At 41.3% G+C, this 24,625-nt stretch overlaps 1 protein-coding gene across 1 annotated transcript in view; it reads right to left on the bottom strand.

The window, feature by feature from the left end:
- Positions 1-24,625, bottom strand: part of Nbas (NBAS subunit of NRZ tethering complex) — a 302,722-nt gene that overhangs the window by 91,341 nt on the left and 186,756 nt on the right. The window contains exons 41-43 of the mRNA XM_051143481.1: positions 14,841-15,070; positions 10,446-10,556; positions 1,139-1,389 (exon numbers count right to left, since the gene is read on the bottom strand). Coding sequence (XP_050999438.1) covers positions 1,139-1,389; positions 10,446-10,556; positions 14,841-15,070 — 592 coding nt within the window. The remainder of the gene's footprint in view (positions 1-1,138; positions 1,390-10,445; positions 10,557-14,840; positions 15,071-24,625) is intronic.

The following is a 24,625-nucleotide window of genomic DNA, read 5'->3' as shown; positions in this document are numbered from 1 at the left end:
GAAGGAAGCTGCTGACTGCAGTGGGAACACACAGGCACCCCAACCACACACAAGCCCTGTGAGTGGCTGAGGAAAAAAAAACAGCAATTTATACTGAGAGCTTTAGACTTTCATGAGAAGATCAGAAACTATGAGTTCTAGTTCAAGCCTGGGCCTGTGTTGTACAATCCCCTGTCACTCAACTTATGCAGTTCTCAGTGTCCTCACCTAAGCATTACTGAGCCACTGTCACCTTGCCTCTGCAGTATCTATACTATCTTCGATCAGTAGAGCCACCAAACTGCCCATTTGTCATCGACCACTTGAAAGCAGCTATCAGAATATCTGATGGCCTAAAGGACACTCTCACAGTTACCATGAAAAGAAGATGAACAGACACTACATAAAGTCTGAGGCACCACAGAGAGATTTAAGGGTTGTTAACACATTGAATTTCCTAGTTGTAAGCACAAGAATACCACTTAAACATTCCTAAATTTGTTCAAGATGCAATGATTCTTCTTTTAAATGTCCCATGAATATTATCTATGTGTATATACATATGTATATATTTAAGATCATGCATAAATATATAAATATATATTGAGATTTTAGTTATTTTATGTGTAGGTGTGAGTGCCTGCATCTATGTCTGCAGCACATATGTAGGTGCCCACGGAGGCCAGAAGTGGGTGTCAGATGTCCTGGAGCTGGAGTTACAGAAACTTGTGAGCTGCCTGATGGGGGTGCTGGGATTTAACCTAGGATTTTACAAGAACACTAAGTGTTCTTAACTGCTGAGCTAATTCTCTAGCCCCACAAGCCCTCCATGACCATTTTAAATAAGTGAATTCTGCTTAAGTCACGTTCTACTAAAGGACCTAAGAGTAATGGCCCAATTGTGTCATTTAAAAATATAGAATATGACAAAAGACTGTCTACAGCAGGTTCACCTAAAGTCAAGGATGGATTTCATATTTCTGTCTTTTCCTGTTGCTGACTTCTCCCACTGCAGGGTAAAGGACACGGAAGATACTAGCTAATGTCAATCACCTTCACATATCTGTGATTTTGCCAGGTCAATGACAATATCTGAGCATAGCTGGCTGTGTGCGGAAATTAATCTCTAGATTCCATTACAGGAACATGAGTGTCATACCTGATGCAACGACTTTAAATTTCTTCAGTAGGCGAATGTGGGTTTCTGGTTTAATAGCAGCTGTCTCGAAATCCACACAGCCGCAGCTTTCCAGGAGAGTGAAATAATACAGCAGCCTTTCATGATCCAGGCCCTCAATGGTGGGGTAGATATATTTAACCATGTGCTTATGAAAGGACTCAGGATCCGTCTTCAGAGTGTCAAAGAGATGAAGGGTTTGGGCTCGCTTTTCAATTTCTCCTGTGGACAAACTGAAATCACAAACCAAACAGTTATATGTTATAATATTGTTCCTTTATTAAGCATGATCTTTAAACCCTGGAAGAAAGACTTATGTATTGTTATTGCTGGTTATTATTATTATTATTATTATTATTATTGTGTGTGCATGCGTGCATGTGTGCGTGTATGTGTGTGTGTGCGTGCATGTGTGCGCGGCTGTGTATGGATGGGGGCCACATATAAGCATGACACAGTGAGCAAATGGAGGTCAGAGAACTTTAGGAGTCAGTTCTTTCTTTCACCGTGGGTCCTGGATTCATTTCAGGCCATCAGGAAGTGAAGAGTGCTGTTTCCCACTAAGTCATCTTGCTGGCCCAGAGAGGATACTTCCAATATGTGTCTTCTAATTAGCCACAAGACTATACAAAGAGAAGCAAACAAGAACAGGTGTGCCTGCTTACTGTGCGGCATTCTGTAGCCCTGAGCCACAGGCGCCCTGAGAAACAGCCATTCCTGTAGTTCCAGAACTGCCCAGTTAGGCTGTCAAACAAGATCATACTTATTCTAATAAACATGTTTAGAATAAACATATTTACACATATTTATTCTAAATTATTTATGACCCCACACACAGGTGCAGGAATACACACAAAATACGTAAGTAAATAAAAATGCATATTAAAAAAGAAATAGCAAGGTAAAGACTACAACCTCACCATGCAGGCATGTATCATATCGAAAGTGTGGAATTAAAATTCAATAAAGATCAACTTTATGACATGTTCAAGTATGATTAAAACAGGAAAGGAATAATTATGCTTTCAATGCTATCTATAGGATCACTTATTAAATAAAAGACATACCTCAATGTTTAATTTCATGCTAATTTAAGTATTTTTTCATACCAAATCAAATTCTAATATAAACTTTAAAGCAGGTAATGTAAAGCTAATATGTTGAGGCCAAAAAAAAAAAAAAAAAGGTTTATGACATTTTGTTTGCCAGATTGGTTTTTCTGAGTTTTATTTAACTGGAAAAATAACAAGCCTTTATTTGATCTGTTGTTATTCTCTAGACAGACGCCTTAGATCTTGTATAACCCCAGGGCCCTGGACAGGGCAAGGCTCCATTTTCCAATTGTGAGGGTTCTTTGAGCATCTGGCCGTACTAACAGAAGTTCTATTTCCAGGATTCCTGAGGCAGCAGAGAAAATACTTGTGGGGAACTGTTTAGTCATGTAGGAAAGTGACAGCAAGCTTCTCACGCTTCCTCATCATTTGAAAGATGAAGTCTGAGAACGATGCAGTAAGGGAGACAATATTAGACCTGTAACCCCACTAAGATGATCCACACTGACAGGGGTGCAGACCTAAAGGGGACAGAGGGGAAGGAGGAAGGACTTTGTTGATTCCTATGCTAGTAACTTACAGCTGGGTAATTATCAGCACATAAATGAGAAGTGGCCATCCGGTCCTGTCTAGCCTCACATTGTTTGCTCACTATGTCAGAGAGCCACTGTGGTGTCAAAAAGGCTAAGCACCCACAGTAACAACTGTCTCATAGACCAGAGTCCATCTTAACAGTTCTCCCTCTAGCAGCAATATCCTAAGAGTCCTCCTGTTACACCTCATGCCTAATACCCCAAAAAACAGTGTTCAGGGTAAAGCCATTCACAAAATGGACAATGACTCCATAACAGTTTGTTTACCTTCAGTTTGACTATATTCTGAACCCAGTCCTTCTCAACATGACTGTATCCTCACTGACTCAAATTCTGTGCTGACAATTCAGTTGTCTCATGTACAATTTCAGCTGGTTATCTTGTCAAGACAGACCCTGGAATACCATTACTGACACACAATAAAGACCCAAGCATCTCTCTCCAGTAAACTACAATGTGCCAAGAGCTTCTGTAGATGCCAGTAATCAATAGCCCATTTTAATAGCTTCCATTGAAACAAACTTATCCTCTTAGGAACAAGAAATTAAATCTTTGCCTAGAAAACAATTCCAAAGAACCTCACTCAAGGAAGCCAGCAAGACTGTGAAAACATCATAGACTTTTCTCAAGTACCTAACAATTACCTTTAAAATGTTTGAAGTGCTTATCTCCTGGGTTGGGGTACAGCTATGAAGAAACTTATATGCTATGCCTTGCCCATTTAATTTCCAGGGGCAAACTACTGGAAGGCATTGGTTGTACTTACTATGCGTGGAGTAAATTATTATGACTAATCCTATGATTAAGGTGTTCTAAAATGCCTTCAAGTTATCAATAACCCAAAAATTGGTCCAAAACAGCATGTACTGAAAGGACTTTTATTTGTACAAAAAAATAAAATTATTTAAGCACATTTTTCTTTATTCAGTCTGAGACTGAGTGATAATATAATTCCAATCGCTGACTAAAAGGAACAAGAGACAAGGAAGGAGGAAAGCGAATGAGGGAGACAAAAGGTGCTGGAGAAGGCTAGAGGAGCGCACAGAGGGCAAAGGGACAGGGTAGACAGCAAACTCACAGTCAGTACAGAGGCACTTTGGCTGTACGATATCACATGGCATTGATAACTACTCCCTGCAAAAGGTCATTTTTTTCCCCCTATTCTTTGAAAGAAGCCAAAGTTCAAACAAAACCAAGCTGACTGGAAAGAGGAAGGAGCTGGTCACAGGTTACACCTTCCAGAGATAAAGCCCTGTGTCCACCTGAGAATGTGTCAGGCACAGTTGAGACAGAAACAGGACATTTCCCACAGAGACTCATCTCCAAGGCAGGAAGGTCTATGAATCCCACTGAGCGACTGCAGTGGATGGGTGGTGTCAACACTGGCAACTGTGAAATGACACATCTGCCCTCTGAATGACAGCCACACCTGAGTAGGGGGTCAGGCTAAGGAATCTAGCACAAGAATGCCCCAGGGAAAGACACAGACAAGCTGACTTTAGCTTTTCTATATTGCCTAGGTATACAGTTGGTGAAAAACTGGAAGTGGGTATTTCAGAGTCTACTTCTTGTAACAATGTTATCCGGCGGATTCCTTAGTAAATATTTTATTATGTAGATACGGTGATAATTTTGAAGCCCATGAGTAAGTTTTGTCTCCTTTCCAAGGACAACCCTGTCTCTTGAGCTTTGACCACAAAAGGTAAATTTTGACAGTTTTATACAGCTTCAAAGTATTTGCATCTTTATCAATACTGCCAGAAAAACCACGGCACAGAGACATAACAGGCATCATCTATTAAACAGTCATAATGTTCTTTGTCATCACTATTCTCTTGACAATAACTGACATCCACACTGATCTGAAGAGTAATGGGTCAGAAGTATTATAGTGGATGTAAGGTGAATTTGGTAAATGTAGCCTACTGTTAAAATCAACAGTAACAGACACTTTTAAAAACACTCTCTATGACAGATATTCTGTATAAATCTCTAATTTCATGGCACTTTTAAAATGCATAATTCATTTTTCAGGAAAGAAAATGTACCTGAAGGGTTAAAAGAATTTTATCAGGAATACCCTGAACAAGGGACTTCTCTGGGGCATGGCCAGGCTTGCATGAGCCAAAGCCAAAAGAAGAACTCAGACAAGGAGTCCCAGCACGGGGCTTACCTGACACAGGACGTACCCTGCCCCAAATGTACTATTCTGTTTCTAACTATTTCAGGGTCAGGAACTTTCTGGCTTTGTGTGAAAAAGGTACCTTAAAAATCACACCACGTGAATACTCAATCCTAAATGGTACATCAATATCGCCCTCTCCAAGATCCAGACATCACTGCGAAAGAAGGGGTGGGAAGACTGAATTCCTTGCTACTGGATATCACTAAGCAGCAGGGGCGGCCTACACAAAACATGCAAGAGCACAGAAGGCATGGAAGCAGGGGGGAAATGGTCAGAAAGAAGGGCAGCAGGCATGGGAGGGGAGGAGGAAGAGAGATGGAGGTGAAAAAGAATATACTACATGTACACATATGCGAGATTGTCAGAGATTTAAGCTTTAAAGAGCCACAACAGGAAAACGAATTGCAGAATGCTTCTATTTTAGAAATGGTAGAAATTATTTTTTTGTTTCTCTTAAGCCTTATAAATTTATTTTTATGCACAGTGCCAATCTGGTCAACTTCTGTACTCACTTAGGGTGAAGAAGAGATCAAAACTGAATTTATGGTTCACTTTAGCCACTTTGCAAGATCTGTGTTCTATGTATCTACACACAACAGTCCAGTCTGACACAGCCGGGTGGTGGTGGTTCAGTATTTTGATTTGTTTTGATTGTCAATGGTCTGACATACCAAATGTAATAAACTAAGTTACTTTAAATCTTAGGAGACTAAGTATGCACTGAATTTTCCTTCTCAATCTACTGGCCACTCAACCACTAACTCCTCTTCTCTACCCGGGGCCTTCTAGAGTGAGGCTGGAAAGGAAGGTGGCAACTTGGGCACAAAGCCTCACTGTTTGAGCAAGAGCAACCCTTAGGCACATAATTCTGCGTGTGTGTTGTTTCATTCAGAACAAGCAACTGCACTCATTGTAGTTTGTTTATTCAGCTCCCCACAGGTACAGCCCACCCTTGCTCATCTCTCCAGCTGGGATAGCAAGAAACATCCCAAACACCAAACTGAGTAATATATAGAGCAATCACTCTAACTCCTTAATAAAAGTGGCCTTTCCCTGTGTGTACAAAAGGGACAGCACCTAACTCACCAACAAGTAGAAGACAGTGTTATGCCATGGACCAGCCAGGAAAAAGCATCTGGGCCACTGTCATCACAGAGACTGACAGCAAAGCAGTGTACTTAATAGGAAGGGCAGCAGAGAGTGTTGCAGTCTGACAGTGAATGTCTATCCCCAACTTTACTTAGCTCTCCTTAGCCTCACCATGCTCTGCTATGTGGCCTTCCTTTGGGAAAAAAAACAAAAACAAAAACAAAACAACACCAACAAAAAGCACGGTCCCCTGGAGATGAAATAAATGTTGTTCCTTTACCCCTCTTCAAAGGTGGGTTTTTCTCGTAACATGTGAGGGAGCCTTCCACAGCTGTCCAGTTATCCTTTATTCAGTACACTTGACGTTTTGGATGCTTATGATGGGGGCTGGGGAAGAGAGAGGGCTCCTTATCAGGGTACAAACTCCATGAGGTTTCTATCTTGCCTAGTACCTAATACTTAGTTTAGTACACAAAATCACAAACACTAAGATTTAATGAATAAATGCAGTCCTAGTTCATCAGCTAGAAGGATTCGCCAGTATTTAAAATGATCCCTTGTCTAAAGCTTGGAGACGAAAAGTAAGAATTATTAGAAACAACAATAATAGGGATGACCACAATAGTAAATAAAGAACCACCCGGCTGCTCAGGCCTCACAGTTCTATCTCTAAGCCTCAAGTTCTGCAGGTAAAGACAGCAACCCCACTCTCTGAGACAACAGTGACTTGGGTGGACACAAGCTAAAGCCTGTGCAGTAGGTGGCTCTGGGCAGTAGTTCTAGATCTTGAAAAGTGGTACCCTCCCTACTAAGGCATACATTCAAGGGTAGTTACGGCCATCCACAAGGTCCACTAACCTGCCTAGAGAAGCCCCAAGGGAAAGGAACAAATCAGCTGGGAATGTGAGGGTACCACAGTAGAACCAATTTCTGCTGGGTAGGAGCAACTCTATGTACCTGCAAATAGGCAACAATCAATGTTATGTTTAAAAGTAGTAAGAGGAAGAAAAAGGGGGAAGGAGGGAGGTGTAAGGAGGAGGGAGACCAAGACTCAAGTGTGGATGCTTAGGAGGGTCAGCAAACAGAAGCGAGTGGCACATATTAGGGAGTAGCCATGCCGCATGCAGAGCAAGTTAGGTTTTTACTACCTGATCACTTACGTTGTACTATTCTGTTTACAGTTAAGAAAAACAAGCTCCAGAGAAGAGCATCATCTAGTTCAAAGGCACACAGATACCATTCCATGCACAGGAACTGGTCCAACCATCTGGACTTGAGGGATGGCATCTGTTGCCTGACGCTGCCTTGCTTGCACCTGTCTGCCAAGGTGGTGCTATAGGTCAAAATCAGCCAGAGGAAGGAAAGGGACCAGAGGAGAAATTAACTCCATGGGTGGATCAGGGAGACTTTTTAAAGGAACACAGACAATAGCCTAAAACAAAGAACAGCATTTCTGATATTCTACTGGTTAGCTTCCAAATGACACTAGCTTAACTAAGAAAATGTTGGACAGTTTTGACAGTGTTCACTCACAAGGCTGCTTTCTAATGACCAGTTAGTGTGTTTGATTTAAGTAGTCAGGCAAAAGTGCTGCCTTCTGAGCAAGAAGCACAGTCCCAAACAGCACTTGGTAAATCAATATTAAGTGCCTCACCACTCACAAGCAATGATGCCAGGAGGTAATGATTTCCTGTTTTGTAATTGTTGTGCATCTGCATAATCACTCTGCTCTTAGGAACACCTTGCATGGTCCTCAATTGCCTGATAATTTGTAATATATTCAGAGACCAAGACTCACCCTGTGTGCACAGACAACATCCCTTATGTAATGTTCAGTGAGATAGGACACAGATAGTAAGAATGCCATGATGAATTTTTAAACACCACACACATCACTGAAAACATTTGCTCGGCCTTATTACTGTGGTGACATTTGGTGACGTTTGGTGACGTCAGGACAATACTTACTACTCATAGCAACATCGTCATGGAACAATCTGATAAAGCTCAGATGAGGATGTTCACATGTCAATGATGAAGAACAATTACACATGCTAGGTCATAAGGACATTTTGACCCTTCAACAAGATTTGACTCCCTCAGTTCTCCCTCCCTTTCTTGAAACACTCTAGGCATGGCTTCCTCTTTCCTCCTCCTCTTTGTACCTTTGCTAGACACTTTTCTCTAGCAGCACATGTGGAAGGCCCTCGAGGTCTGTCTGTCTTAGTTAATGCTCTGTTGCTGTGATGAAACACTATGACCAAAGACAACAGTTCACTATCAAGGACAATAAGGGCAGGAACTCAAGAAGGGCAGGACCTGGAGGCAGGAGCTGCTTCAGCAGACGGAGGGGTGCTGCTTACTGGACTGCTCTCTTATAGAATCCAGGACCACCAGGTCAGGGATGGCACTACCCAAAATGGCCCTTGCCTCACTGATCACTAATTAAGAAAATGCCTTACAGGCAGATCTTATGGAGGCATTTTTTCAATTCAGGCTTCCTGCTTCCCCACAACTCCAGCCTGTATCGGGGTGACATAAAATTGGTAGGACACTGTGCTCATTCCCTTCTCATTCAGCTGCCCCAGCTCCAGCTGCTACCTCACCCTGTCCTCTTCAGGTACAAGTCACTCTCCACTCTGCTTGACCACTGTGGCGCTCCCCAATTCATTCAGGGGTGCTGCCAAGAAACAGGCTGGCCCACTGACTTTCTTCTGTTGCTTCTCTTATGTCTACATTATCCTTTCTGACTAATGCTAAGCACTTATATTTTGTCTTCCAAGTATTTCTAAAACTTATTCTTTCAAAATCCTACTCCAAGCTGGGGTCACCTGTCTACAACAGCTCTTTACCTGTGCTGGATTCCATACTATCTTTCTTCCACACACTGGCCAAAGAGATCTTACCAAAATTTGGTCCTTTTCTTTTCCCCTTTTATTGCATTCAAATGCTTAAGTACCCATAGGCTCTTAAGGAGATGTTAATGGTCCTTCCTGGGGCCTGAAAAATGCTGCATTTAGGACAGTATTTACCATCTATAATAGCATCATTACCGTATAATTTTATAAATGCTTAAAATGTAGATGTTAGCATTTCAGTGATTAATAAAAATTTAGGATACCACATCATAAACACAGCATGGTCTAGTTCTTCCTTCTTGCCTACATGCAGGCCCGACTTCCGGTCTCAGTTACACTGCTTCTCTGCCAGGCCCTCAGACTTATAATGCTTTGACTAGGAAGTCAAAGAACCTCTGTGTCTGCTAAATCATCTACAACTAAAATGGCTCCCTTCCATTTGAGAATAATTAAGCCTGACTCAGTACTGGGATCTCAGGTTGTAATAGTCCATGCTGAACTGCCCTAACAAAATACCCAGAGAAGAGGGCTGCGTAATATAAAGCTTATTCAGACTGCCGACCTAGAAGCTCAAGGCTTTCTTGCTGGTAGAACCCTAAGTCTGCCCAGAGCATTGCAGGGTGAAGGAAAAGCAGCACGTACTGGCTACATTGTTTTGTCCCATTGTTTCCATACTGAACAGAATATTCTGATGACCTTAAGCAGTCCTATTCACTTCCCCACTGCAGATCTAACCCCTAACAGGATTACATTACTACCCCTTTATTGTCTCCAAGTGGGATTAAACTTCAATAAGTAAATACTTGTTGAACCACTGCACAGCTCAAATGTTACATGCTTGGGAAAGCCTTCCCTAACCAATCTACCTTCCTGATTGGACTTTCTTACACAAAGCATAAAAGTTTTTACTTTCATACTTGCTTAAGTCATTATTCAATTGTCATCTAACTCCCACTGCAGACTTTAAGTTTCGGGGAGCTAAGACACCCACACTTACCCCTACTTCTAGAACACCACTGCCAACATATTCCCAATGAATTTATCAACACACAGGAAAGTGTCAAACTCAGAGCTCTGATGGAAAACAAAACTTAGGGATTATTAGAAAACCTCCACCTCCTCTTGGCGGGGAGACTGGTGGCACTCAAAGAAAGAATAAGCAGGCTACCAAGATGAGACTTGATAGCCTATGACCATATAGTGTGGAAGGAGGTCCCCCTCGGTCATAGACCTAGGGGAGGGGAAAAAGGGGGAAAGCAGGAGGGAGGGACGAAAGGGAGGATACAAGTAATGGGGTAACAATTGAGTTGTAATCTGAATAAATTAATTAAATAAAAATAAATAAATTTTAAAAAAAGAAAAGAAAAGAAAGAAAGAAAAAAAAAGGAAAACCTATGCCAGGACATCCTAGTACATAGCTAGGAAACATTGACGTTGTACAGTTTTAAGACAGTTCTAAACTAGAGTGAAGAGACAGGCATGAGCTTTAATATGCACAGGAACTGTACTTACCCACTGTCACTGAACAGGAACTCCAAATGGGTCATGAAGACTTCCCACTGTGAGATACTGTACCGCTGCGCCAGGGAAAGAGCAATGCTGTAGACATTTTCCTCAAGGGTTCTTCAGGAGTGTTCACAAGCACAGAAAGGGGAAAGAAAAGAAACAAATGACCCTAATCAGCAAAGGAAATTCTCTTCCAAGTTGTGCTGGGACAGCAACATGGTCCTCCCTAGGATAGCTCTTGACAGCACACCAGGAGAACTGTCCATGGTGCTCCAAGGTAGGTTATAGGGAACTGTTGGCCAGAGGCTCGGCATCAAGGGTAACTCTGGTCCCAGGAGCCAGCTGCCAATGTGAGGAAACATTCTAATTGTCACAGATAGGGTGGAATTTGTGGTCAGAAGCCAGGTATGATACTCAGTATCCTACAAAGCATAGGCTAGCCTTCTCAAAGTCAGAATTACCCTGTCAAACAGCAACAGTGCTGAAGAAAAACAAGTAAGAATTCTGATTTAGATTCTAAAGTCCACAGGTGATGTTTGAAAAGCATGTAAGTAAACTATATTTAAAAAAACTTTTTCTTTTTCTTGATTTCTGCATTGTCAGGTATTGTGTTGTTTCAATTATAAAAATGAGCAAGGTGTTTTTGGAACACACAGTCTAATAGGAAAGGAGACATGAAAAAGAGTAATTAAATACATCAAGGTAGTTTTTTTTAACGTTCCAAAGTATTGTGAGAAATGGGATTATGAGTAATCAATTTGAACTGAAGGATGAAGAACGAGCAAGAATGAACTAAGCACAGGTGTCAGCAGGCCAGTAAATGGAGCGAGCAGATCACATCGAGGAAAAGCTCACAGTCCTCAAAGCCAGGACCTTTCTCCACAGCCAGCAAAGAATGGCATCACCAGGGGAAGGGACATAAAGAATGGCAAGAATCAGAAAAGTAACATTAAGGCTACTGTGGGAATCCTACTTTCCAATGGCAGAGAAAGAGAAAATACAATTCTTGCATGGAAGAGGTCTTGGTGCAACCACAGCAGCAGCAGCAGCAGCAGCAGGGAAATGTGCTACTGTGAACATGGCCAGGATTATACCGCTAGCTAAGTAAGCCACAGAGTTCTGTGTTTCTTTCTCTAGGGTTTTGCAAACAGTCTTTGGAAAGGTCCTTTGGCTTTGCCTCTGATTATGTCTGCGCCCATCTTCTTTTGCATTCTTTTGGGGTTTTTGTTTCTTTTTCTATGCATCTTTATAAATAGGAAGGTTATTCTTTTCTCACAGACTACAAAGAAAAATACTCAAGACTGCAAAAGTGTGTTAACCCATGGAGTATGTTACTGTCAGTTGAACATTTTCTAATTAAGCATGTGCCCTATGTAATGAAGTGAGAAACCCCTGGAGAACATTACCAATGAATCCTCTCTGTTATGGGAACTTAGCAGAGATACATGTTGGATATGTATTTATTCTCTCTCTCTCTCTCTCTCTCTCTCTCTCTCTCTCTCTCTCTCTCTCTCTCTCTCTCTCTCTCTCTCTCTCTCTCTCTCTCTCTCTCTCTCTCTCTCTCTGTGTGTGTGTGTGTGTGTGTGTGTGTGTGTATACATTTGTCCCCAGGGGTCTTCTTCTACCTTTTGAGTCAAGGTCTCTCACTGGCCTGGGCCTTTGTTACATAGCTAAGGGTAGCTATCCATAAGCTTCCAGGGATCTACCTGTCTCTACCTCCATTTTCACCATCACTGAGATTCTAAGAAAATGTCACCATGTTTGTCCTTTTATACAGGTTCTAGGGACTAAGATTCAGCTCCTCAAGAGTCCAGGGCAAACACATACCAACTGCGCTATCACTTCAGCCCTGCATTAGTATCTTTATAACTTCATAAAGATGAGAAAAATATTATGCTATGCCTTCCTCAGAGTTGCCCTGCCTGATTAAGAATATTTTCACAAAGGTATGAAGGCAATACAAGATATATGTAACAGGCCTATAAAATCCAACAGGTTAAAAAAAATCCAACAGGTAAGAAGAAGGGTCACACTGTGCAAAAGTGGAGATAGAGTGGCAAAAATCAGGAGAAACTGCTTTTCAATATTGCCTTAGATATTGGAATCTCTAACAAATTAGAAATGGCAAAGCTCAAACCCTACTGAAACTATGAGGTATTTAAAACAAGCCATCCAAAGACTGCAGTGTATTTTTCTAAGCAACAGAATATAGAAGACTCTATTATATATTTATCAAAAGCATGCATTTGTCCTTGAGGACACACTTCACATAGCATATGCCAGCTGCATACTTAGACAAAAACTCCAGCACACACTAAATAACGGAGCTGTATTCTGCACAACAACCCTCTCATAAGAAACCATCAACATGGCTATGAGGATTAAAAATGCCCAAAGGAAAAGTACACTGTATCTAGAATAGGAAATCCAGACTCGAGTCCTGGCTGTGTGGTCTCCATCAACTCTTTAAACCCTAGTTTCTTAGATTCTTTTCCTGAAGCAAGCTGATTTCTTGGGAGAAATTATGTCATAGGGTGTTTTTTATTTTACTTTTGATTTGTTCACTTTATATTCAGATTGTAGACCCCACCCTCCCACCTTCTTTACCCCCCACTTCCTCCTCTAGTCTTGAGAAAGGGGAGCTCTCCTCCCTAACATCTGACCTCATCCTATCAAATCTCATCTGGATTGCCTATAACCTCTTTCTCTGTGTCCTGGCAAGGCCACCCTAGCAGGGGAAAGTGAGCAACATGTGGGCACCAGAGTCCATGTCAGAAGTAGTCCCTACTCCCGACAGTATAGGACCCATAAAGAGACTGCTGCCTATCTACTACATCTGTGCAGAGGATGTAGGGCCTCACCATATATGGTCTTTGGTGGGTGCCTCAGTCTCAGCAGCACCCTCCTCCTCTGCCTGGATTTCTTGGCTCCACTGGTTTCCTTGTGGAGCTCCTGTCCACTCCATGTTCTCCTATGTCCCAACTCTTCCATAAGACTCTCTGTGCCCCACCCCAAAATTCGGTTGTGAGTCTCATCATGTTTCAATCCTCTGCTGGGTAGAGTTTTTCAGAGGACCACTATGGTAGGCTCCCCTCCTGTTCCTTCTCTTCAATCACTTCTGTTGTCTACCCTATTTGTCCTTCTGAATGAGAATTGAGCATCCTCCCTACAGTCCTCCTTGTTATTTATCTTCCTTAGGTCTGTGTATTGTAGTGTGGTTATCCTGTGTTATGTGGCTAATATTTGCTTATAAGGGAGTACATACCATGCGTGTCTTTCTGAGTCTGGGTTACCTCACTCAGATGGTCTTTTCTAGTTTCATTCATTTAAGGAGGCCATTTTTAAATTAAGACTAGCACAGGCTTTCCCCACTATCTTTCCTTCAACTCCCTCATGCCCTGCCTTGCCTCAGAGAGAATCCAGACACCTCCGAGAGCAAAGAGGTCCAGTCTGATATAGTTAGCAGAGAATGGCAAATCTTTTTTACATACCATTTTTGTAAGGACTTAAAGGATAATATTGAATGATAACACACCATTACCACAATCAAAACCATGTTTGGTATTTCAAAGTAATTTCTCAGAAGACAGTCCTTGTACACACACTTCAGCCACAGTTTCAGGTCTACAATTTTAACCTGTGTGGCATGTAAGTGCTTCCTTGAGAACAGAAACAGTGTACAAGAAGGCACACCATGCTGTGACAAACCCAGATTAAGGTCAAACTTGTAGATTTTACCACCCATGTAAAGTTCACCCATGTAAACCATCACTAACTAGCATATTTTTCATTTAATAAATGCAGATAAGAATACTTTGGTATCATGGGGTTGTCTGCGCAATGGAAGGCGGCAGATGAAGCCTGCAGAGCACAACACATTACACTTCGGATGTGCTCCATAGTTAGTGCTCTATAGTTGTTTGGAGGTGTTAAAACCAATGGATGAGCACACTTCTCCCATCCTTGGACAGTAAATCCCACTCACTTGCTCTAAACTACTAAAATCAGCACACTAGCAACAGAACACAAGGGAATTCTTTCCCTTCATGCCTACAGTGCCACTCTTGCAACTAGGCTTAAGTTGTATCATTTTCTTCACTCAGAAAGGCAAATGGCTCTGTGTGGAGACTGGACCAGACAATGGCTTGTTTCTCTAGAACCCAGGATGTAGGAACCTGTCCTTGCAACACCGGACCTTCTCAAATCGGGCCAACTGTATCTCTAAACACCTAAGAATATCGATTCTAAGCCTACTGATCTAGACAGCACTCCATCGTTCCTCACAGCACTGGAAAAGCTGGATAAAGATCCTGTGGTAGCAACTGTGCATGCTAATCTATGAATTCTAGTCATCCTTTCGCGTGTTGAATCCAACCCCGAGGAGACAAGGGGACCTCTTACTCTGCAAGGCCCAGGATGGTTTCTCTTTTGTACTGGTCATCAGCAGTAAACCGCTGCACGTCCACACCCTTCCGCAGGCCCTGGAGGAGTTGAGCCTGGGTGAAATCCAGGAGACGCTCGTTGTAGTAGTGCAGCTGCTGGGTCAGTGACAAGAGCTCCTCAGGCCAGGCTTCATGTCCATGGCGAGAGACGTGCCTGGTAATCATCTTTATTAACTCTTTGGGATCAACCTGTGAAAGTTGTAGAAAATGTATTTTATATACGGTATACATGTATGGGCAAGTATGTACAAAGAGCAGAACACAGCTCCTAGAAATCTGTATGCCATTTCCCAGTGCTTGGTACATTTAATCACAGCCACCTAAAGGCCAAGTGCAGGGTAACATTTTGCAGACCTTCAAGAAAGGACACAGAACTTAGTCTACAAACAGTCTTTCTGGACTTCTACTTTGATGCTTTTTCTATCTTAAAAACTTTTTTTTTTACTTAAATTTTTTTTAATTAATTTATTCTTGTTACATCTCAATGGTTATCCCATCCCTTGTATCCTCCCATTCCTCCCCCCCCCATTTTCCCATTATTCCCCTCCCCTATGACTGTTCTTGAGGGGGATTACGTCCCCCTGTATATTCTCATAGGGTATCAAGTCTCTTCTTGGCTACTTGCTGTCCTTCCTCTGAGTACCCCCAGGTCTCCCCCTCCAGGGGACATGGTCAAATGTGAGGCACCAGAGTACGTGAGAAAGTCATATCACACTCTCCACTCAACTGTGGAGAATATTCTGACCATTGGCTAGATCTGGGAAGGGGTTTAAAGTTTACCTCCTGTATTGTCCTTGGCTGGTGCCTTAGTTTGAGCGGGACCCCTGGGCCCAAATCTGCCTATCATATTGTTCTACTTGTAGATTTCTAGGACCCTCTGGATCCTTCTACTTTGCCATTCTCCCATGCTTCTCTCATCTAGAGTCCCAATAGGATGCCTTCCCCTCTGTCCCAGTTTCCTGGTAAGTGAAGGCTTTCGTGGGACATGCCCCTTGGGCTAATATGCAGATATAACTGAGTATATACCATTTGAGTCTTTCTGCTTCTGGATTAACTCACTCATTATGATCATTTCTAGCTCAATCCATTTATCCACAAATTTCTGGAATTCCATATTTTTAATAGCTGAGTAGTATTCCATAGTGTATATGTACCACAGTTTCTTTATCTATTCTTCTACTGATGGACACTTAGACTGTTTCCATGTACTATAAAGCAATAGTAATTAAAATTTTCTTTTTAATTTTTCTTTTTTTACATAGACATTTATACTATTATACATATATACAATAAACTACCTACAGCAAGAACCATGAAACAATCAGGAATTATAAAAATGTTATATTCACAGTGTTTTGGCTATTTGCATTTGGCAACCTTAAAGAAAATATCTTTCCTATCTTGGTATGTCTAAAATTCTGAATGTAAATCCATATCTATCATATCTCATCTTTACAACCTAAAACATCTATCTAGACCTAAAAACAGCTTAACCCCTAAACAGCTAAGTTTACTTGTAAAACTAAACTATCTGGTCTTCAACCCCCTTAAAAGACTTGAAAAGGAATAAAATTAATTATCTGAGTAGACAGGAAATGCAGGTTAGCAGCTTCCACAATGAGAAAATGACAGAGACAGTTTGCTACCTGAACAGTCACCCATAGCTCTCTAAAACACTGGAACATCATCTTCAGCCTTCTGGCCCAGTGTATCTAACAGACATATTTGTGAGGGAGGAATTACTGAGGACTTGCTTACCCTGTCTTGGCATAGTTTGGCCTTCAACTCTTCCTGCATCCAAGCTTGCCCTTTTTTATTAGGCAGAATTCTTTCTGTGGCCATCTTTAAAACTTTTAAACAACTTAAAATTAGTATTTTCAGCTTTTCAACAATCATATACTTGTATCACGTTTTTGCCCTAACCTGCTGCTTTCTTGTAATAATTCACTCTGGGAAGACATTCCCACCCCCACTGCCTCCGGATACATTCTTGTGACCTACCACAAAAGTTCTCAGTAAGAAAGGTTCAATTCAGTAACCTCACTACGGAAAGTTAGACAGCAAAGGAGACAATTGTTTTCTTTGGGGGTAGGTTAGGAAAACAAAAATAAGAAACAACTCCAGCTTGCAAAGTCAAAGACACTTCTAGACATATAAGAAAGTGTACAAAAGTCAATTTTTTTTTTTTAATTCTGCTTGATTTGGAGCTCAAAGGGACATGGGACCCATGGTTCTTGGCAGCTTCTTGAAAAGCAATAAAATTCTTCAAATAGAACAAAAAAGAAAATCCAGCAGATGACACAGCATGGGAGTGAGTGGTTAAGTGGTCATATTTATTTACTGTAAATATATGTAAGCTGGTTTGAGAGTCAATAAGGCAAAACAGGAGCTCAGCCACGATTTTGGAATTACAAATAGTATAATACTAGAATGGCATTAATTCATTCTGTCCTGATTTCTAGGAGATATAAAGTAAGTAAGCTAGTGAGGAAAAAAATCCACTCTATCTTTGGTTCTCAGAATTGCATTCCTAATGATGATAGGCTGTCAGCATTTTTAACATGAAAACCCATTATTCTGAGCTACACAGGAGATTTGTCAGTGTTGAGTCTATTCAGCCAAACCTGGCCTGACAGCCTTTCTCTTCATGCTATTATAGAACAACCTGGAGGCATAGATAAAAACTAATTAGAAAATCCTGGATTCCAACAGGTGGACTTAAGTAAAAGTTAACCTAGCAGATCTCCTCTTAGTCTATATAAATATGTGGTCATAATCTCAAAGAAATGACATTAAAATTCCTCCACAAGATGCCACAGGGCCATTTTTATTCATCCAAGATGCATTTTTAAAGAGCTCTAGTGCTTCTGTGTTGCTCCTCAATCCTTATCCCCACTGCCATTTTAGTCTTAGCTTATCATTTGAAAGTATCCAACACCAGCAATTATTTTGTTGGATGTTCTTAGGTGAGTTACCTCAATGTTAAATCTCCCCCTCATTTAAACTCCTTAAGAAACCATCTGAAATATCTCAATGTGTAAAGACAGTAGCCTTCACAACTGAAGTTTGCACAGAATGCAAAGCTTTTGTTCCTGTGTTCTTTTACAAAAAGGGGGAAGAGAGGATTCCCGCCAAGCAATGCACTAGGAGGATGTGTCAGGCTACTCTAGGGATGCAGGCTAAGACAACCAGCAAAGAAAGCACAGGTAAAATGGCCAGACATGATGAGTTTAGCATGCTACAGGGAGACAGAGCATGGCAGAGAAGTATTCTCAGAGGACTTCATATCTAGCCTAACTTCAAACACTAGCCCCAAGTAGCTGCGAGTGGTAGTGCACACCTTTAAATCCAGCACTTACACTCAAGTGGCAGAGGCAGACAATCTGAGTTCAAGGCCAACCTTGGCTACAGCTAGAGTTCCAGGCAGTCAAAGCTATATAGAGAAACCCTGTCTCAAAAAACTAAAGGCCCCCAAGGAATATAAACTTCAGCAAAGGTTAGATAAGTGTATTCTAGGACCTTTTTATTAAGAGAGACTGAGTGAATAAATCAAGTCTTGCTTTACTTCTGGAGTTGTGTGGTGGTTAATACTGTAATGTTGTCACTAGTAGGGAGTCCTGAAACACCTTTAGGCATGTCTGTGAGGAGGTTTCTGGGATGAGTTATTTAGGGTACGAAGACTCACCCTAAATGTGAGCATTTAGGAGTAGGAGTCACACACTGAATATACAGGGAAAAAATGAGCTAGATGCCAGCATTCCTCTCTCGTTCCCTGGCTGTGGCTCCAATTTCCCAAGGTGATGGATGGTACCTTCAAACTGTGAGCCAAAATAAACCTTCCCCTCCTCAAGTTACTCCTGTCAGACATTTTGTCACAGCAACAAGAAAAGTACATACATAAACTATATATAGATGATGCATCTGGCAACAGAAATAGGCAAGAAGGGAAACATGCCTCAGCTCTCCCTGTGCCTATGGTTAGTATTTTATCTCCCTTTTACCTGTACGATGTTTTGCATAGAACTCTGAAACCTCTGCCACCCATATAGCTCCCAGTGCAGTTATCTGGCGATATCATCAGTATCCACAAACAATACTCATGGGCTGCACACTCTTTCTGCACCTTTCTGCATGGCATGTGCACTGCCTCTCAGCAGGAGGCATGCATGCGCCTAAGACTCAATATCATTTCACACCACAGTTACTTTCTCTTTGCTCTAGTACATTCTATCACACAATCCAAAGACCACGGGGTGAACTAAGTTCCAAAATGGAAGTACACAGAGGTAACAAACATGAGTACTACATTGTGTATATAGGCTCTAATTTGTATCCCCCAGGAAGTTTCAAGTACACATACAAACTTTATGATCACATAAGGCAAAACAAGCAATTGATCTCCTTTATCCAAACAATAAAATCATGTGGCACGATGATGTAAGCAGACAGGCAGAAGTTAGCAGCTGGATGGCCTTGTGACAGCTGGGTCACTCTGAACTTTACTATGCTGCCTATAAACTGGGAGCAATGATAAAACAGCTTTCACAGCTATGAGAAGCCAAAAAAAAAATGTGCAAACCAAGTGTGGTATGAAGCAAGGGTTCCAGGAACAAAAAAACAAAAAACAAAAAACAACAACAACAAAAAAAAAAAGCAAGCCAAGCCAACCAGCCAACCAAACCTACATATAAAAAAATGAACATAGAGTTGCTGAAAGATTTTTAAAACCTTACTGTAATTGCTCTTATATTACATAATTTATGCTTCCTTTTCCTCATTATTTCATGGCTTCTGGAGGAGAGAGACCATGAATATGTCATAAATCCATCTTTCCCTGAACACAACAGAATCTTCTACAGAAATAAGATACATAGTAAAGTATTCTGGGCTTTAAGTCAGCAGCAGTTCAAGTGTTTAATTTGTTCTCCATTTGGTAAAGGGGCAATTTGGAGTTCGCTTCCTGTTTCTTCACTATGAAAGACTGTTGGTCAAAACCCTTCCCAGTTTGTTGGAAAGCATAAATAAGGTATCTTTTTTTTTTAATTTTTTTTATTAATTTATTCTTGTTACATCTCAATGTTTATCCCATCCCTTGTATCCTCCCATTCCTCCCTCCCCCCATTTTCCCATTATTCCCCTCCCCTATGACTGTTCCTGAGGGGGATTACCTCCTCCTGTATATTCTCATAGGGTATCAAGTCTCTTCTTGGCAACCTGCTGTCCTTCCTCTGAGTGCCACCAGGTCTCCCCCTCCAGGGGACATGGTCAAATGTGAGGCACCAGAGTACGTGAGAAAGTCATATCACACTCTCCACTCAACTGTGGAGAATATTCTGACCATTGGCTAGATCTGGGAAGGGGTTTAAAGTTTACTGCCTGTATTGTCCTTGGCTGGTGCCTTAGTTTGAGCGGGACCCCTGGGATAAATAAGGTATCTTTAATTTTTGAATTAGTTCTTTGAGAACTTTTTATGTGTTTTGATCATATCTAGCCTTCCTTGCCCAAGTCTTTCCAAATCTAGCTCACTTCTATTCCCCCTCAACCTTGCATGCTTTCTATGCTCTCAACCTTGCATGCTTTCTATGCTAATTTGTGTTACGAAAGTAGTCATGACTATATGGTCTTCTACTAGAATATTTTCAACTCATTAAGGGCTACACTCATAGAGAAAATGGACCCTTCCTTCCTTTCCCAGCAACCAATAACTACCAATAGCTGGGGGTGGAAACTCATAGCCAACCCCCTGGGAACTGGTCTGGTCTGGACTTGTCCAGGTCATGCACATGCTGTCAGCAGCACTGTGAGCTCCTCCTTACTGTCATCCACTGCCTCCAGCTCTTACACTCTCCCCACACGCTCTCCCAGTGATCCCTGAGCCTTTGGGAGACAGGCTGGAGAACATGTTCCTCTGGGGACTGGCGTTCTGCAGTCTTATTCTCTGAGTCTTGACAGTTGTAGGGCTCTGTGTTGCTTGTTGTCTACTGCAAACAGAAGGCCCTCTGATAAAGCACTCCTTTCCCTACTGTTTTATGAAACCAAGCTACTTTCAAGAAATTAAGAACTAGTGATTGACAAAGAGGGGCACATAAACAGTTCACAGAAGTATCTGAAGGAAAGTTCACTTCAGAATCAGAGGCTGCCGGTTCTGGGAGCTCTGTGGAGGGAGGAACCCATTTCCTTTCTCTGCTCTTCTGGTCTTTACAGTTTCTACAAAGGGGATGATCACCTTCCTAATATTAACATATTTGAGTGTATATCAATTCAATCATTAAATAAAATAAATCCTTGCAAATCCCTCTGGGTGTGGAAATGAGGTTCTACACCTCTCCCATACATGCCTGCTAAATATTCAAAACTGATTTCTTTGTAAAAACATAATTTTCAGACCAACAAATTATAGCTAATAGAGTTCCATACAGTTTAAACAACTTAATCTCTTCTTTATTGAGAAACTTGCCCTGTGTGAATAAATTTTATTTCACAATTTTCTACGTCAAATTTATTCACTTTACATATAAGATATTTAAGAATAAAAGCCCTTTATTTAAGCCTTTAGGATAGACACTCCAAGACTTCAAACACCTGTGCCAAGTCTAGAGCAACCTGGGGGACAGGCATTTTTTCTGGCCTTTTTCTTCTCTTTTCTTTTCTTTTCTTTCCTTCCTTTCTGTATTTTTAATTTGTTCACTTTACATCCAGATTGTAGCCCCCTCCCTCATCACCTCCTTATTCCACCCTCCCTCTTTCATAGCCTCTCCCTCCCTCCCCTAGTCCTCAGAATGGAGAGCCCTCCTTCTCTATCATCTGACCTCAGCCTATCAAGTCTCATCTGGAATGCCTGTATCCTCTTCCTCTGTGGCCTGGCAAGGCCTCCCTACGAGGAGGAAGTGATGGTCTCTGAGAGAGGCATTTAAGACCATCTCTATGTTAAGATGGGCAAAGCACTAAGAATTCTGTAGAGGCCGTGAAATTGCTGACAGCGATGCAAGAGTCTGATTCCCTAGTGCAATGCCTTTAAGAAGGGAGCATCTTTTACATTTGGTATCCAGGGAAGGCGTTCTCTTAAAGCTTTAGGACCAGTGCATACACGGTCCCCACTAGACATAAATGAGACTAGGCACTGGGGTACGTTCACCAGTGACAGAGTTCTGTCACACCATATTACAGTGAAGCTGTTTTCATGCCTACATTATAAGTGAGTGTGGGAACTGTGAGAATAGCTCCCTGGTTTAAGCTATTTCCCACCTAGTCTTTCCATCGCTAACAGGTTTTGGGCTCAGCTCCCTTAGAATACCTCTTTTGGGAATTACTCCTTAGGAGAATGCTGAGCAGGGGTATTCTATTAATTACTTGAGGGCAGATTTATCAGAATGACACATGTATGGATTATCAAAATGTCTATTAAGTTGAAAGACATGTTATTTTTCAATATTTCAAATAATTGTGGAAAACATAAGAGAGATGACTTTTTACAAAGCCTTCAAAGAGAAAAGCAAAATTATTTCTGCAAGAGAAACAAATGAATTGTCCCCAGAGGCCTGGATTACTGGCATTTCCTCTCGATCATCAAGTTATACGGCTTTAAACTTGAAGCAATTTCTTTATACAGTCCTCGTAAAGATTAAACGAGACAAGGTGGAGGAGCGTGTTGTAAACTATAGCTGCCTATGTGGAGGATTTGCTTATTGACACTATTATTTTCTATGTCTCTCTTAAGGGACTTGCTGGATTATATTACTTCTAAAATTCAACTTAAATTTCAGTACAAATTTCCCCATGAACTCATCACTTTTCTCAAAATAGTCCAAAGTAATTCTGAGTCACTCTGATGGTTCATTTCATGCACATTCACTCATCTCTACAAATGTAAACATTTTAAACTTTCAAATTGTTTTCACTTGAACTTCACATCAATCTGCCATGTGGGGATGGGCAAGTTATTCCTGTGTTTAGATGCCAGTGGCTGCAGTGCTGTGGCTGGGAAGGAAATCCAAACCACATGGCCTCCTACCACTTAGTCACACCTCGATGTGGTCCACAGCCAACCTTACAGCAAACATTACTTGGGAACTTTTACTGTTTACAGTATTTTCAAACATTCATTTCTTTTGTCTCTCCAGCCCACCCTGAATCCTGAAGACATAATTGGTAAGTGTAAAAGCTTTCAGCACCTGAAAAGGCTAAAAGACTTCAGGGGTAGCTTTAGAACCTTCCTTCTTCAGTATTCAATGAGATATTGCAAAATATCAGACAGGCTGGAAAACCTAACAGCATAAATAAGGCTCCAAGAATTCCAAAAGGGACAGTATGAAAAGTCATCCTATTTACCTCTGCAACAGTAACAATTCTTCAAGGGGTGAATAAAGTGTGGTTTCTTTAAAGAAGCTGCTATGGAGGCAAGGTAAAGATAAATATTCACAAAAAGTCTGCACACTGCTACTGCTGCACATAAGGAGGAGTTAAGTCTGCTGTGTTTGATGGTTTCCATTTTGGTAAAGCTGCCTGGGAAGTTGTAAGCAAGTGGTATGTTTTCCCCTTTAGGGCTGTTATTTTGAGATAATTTTCTACTTAGCATTTTCAATTAGTAGCTCAAAAAAAAAAAAAAAAAAAAAGCCTGTACATTTGAGAACCAGTCTCCATGAAGTTTGGGATTTGATCCTTGTGGCCTTTGCTTCTTTAACCCATAAACCTAAAGGACACATCACCATTTTTAATTGATGTCTTTTCAGAACTTCAAAAACGTCACCAACACCATACTTCCAAACACATTTACCACAACCACAAAGGTCAGATGTGAGGGGAAAACAAGTCTGAAATACACTTGTATAAATGTGAGCGTGGGAAATGGTGTTGGACAGGCATAAAATAAAAACAGAGTTTACTGTATACCATCTTCTCTACCTACACTTTGGGGTCATATGTTGACAATGTATTATATATTAAAATAAGATAAAATTAAGATAAATGTTAGAAGAGGGAATAATTTTCTAATATCCATTTGCCAATAATTATAAAAAACCTGAAAAGAGAGGTGAGTGAGGCTGCTCCAAATGTCAGTAAAGCTGGTTGGCTCAGGACAACCCTGCCCTTCATAAAGCTCAGGCAGGAAATTCTTTCAGTCTACCAACAGTAGCATCTCTACATGCTTAGCCACAGGGAGGAGAGAGAGATGAGAAAGGATTGAGAAACCAGAACCAGGCTGCACTGACAAGTGAATGAAAACTAAGCCTCGCTGGGTGTTGTTATAGGGAGACAACAAATTGAAACCACTTTGATTTCAATTTCCAGGATGATTCATCAAGAGTTTGTCATATTTAATTCCAAACTCAGGAGTGCCGTTTGATGTAGAGGAAGATGCTGAAAAGATTCAAATAATCAGTCATTACTCTGTGGAGCATGCCTGTGTACTCAATGCATCTAGCTCCAGTGCCTACCTCTCTTTCCTTCCAGTCTGCCGGCTAGACCTCATATCCGCACATCTGAAGGTCCCAGCATCCTAATGTCTCACTGCACAGTGTCACAGACATGAGGACAAGTTGTAGAGGCTTTGTTTGACAAACTCTCAGAGACCTCTGACTATCCAGCATGATCTGTAGACATCCAGAACACCTGTTGATGTTTTGCTTGACAAAGTTCCAAAGATCTCTGGCTGACCATCACTGCCCTTAAATATTATGTATGGTCCAGGTATAATTTTGTCTAAAAACTACCTTGAAATCTGCCTTTTCTCCTGTCTTTCTCTCT

Source organism: Acomys russatus, chromosome 1 (assembly GCF_903995435.1).
Source record: "Acomys russatus chromosome 1, mAcoRus1.1, whole genome shotgun sequence".
Classification (NCBI taxonomy): Eukaryota; Metazoa; Chordata; class Mammalia; order Rodentia; family Muridae; genus Acomys; species Acomys russatus.
This window is presented reverse-complemented; position numbering and strand designations above follow the sequence as displayed.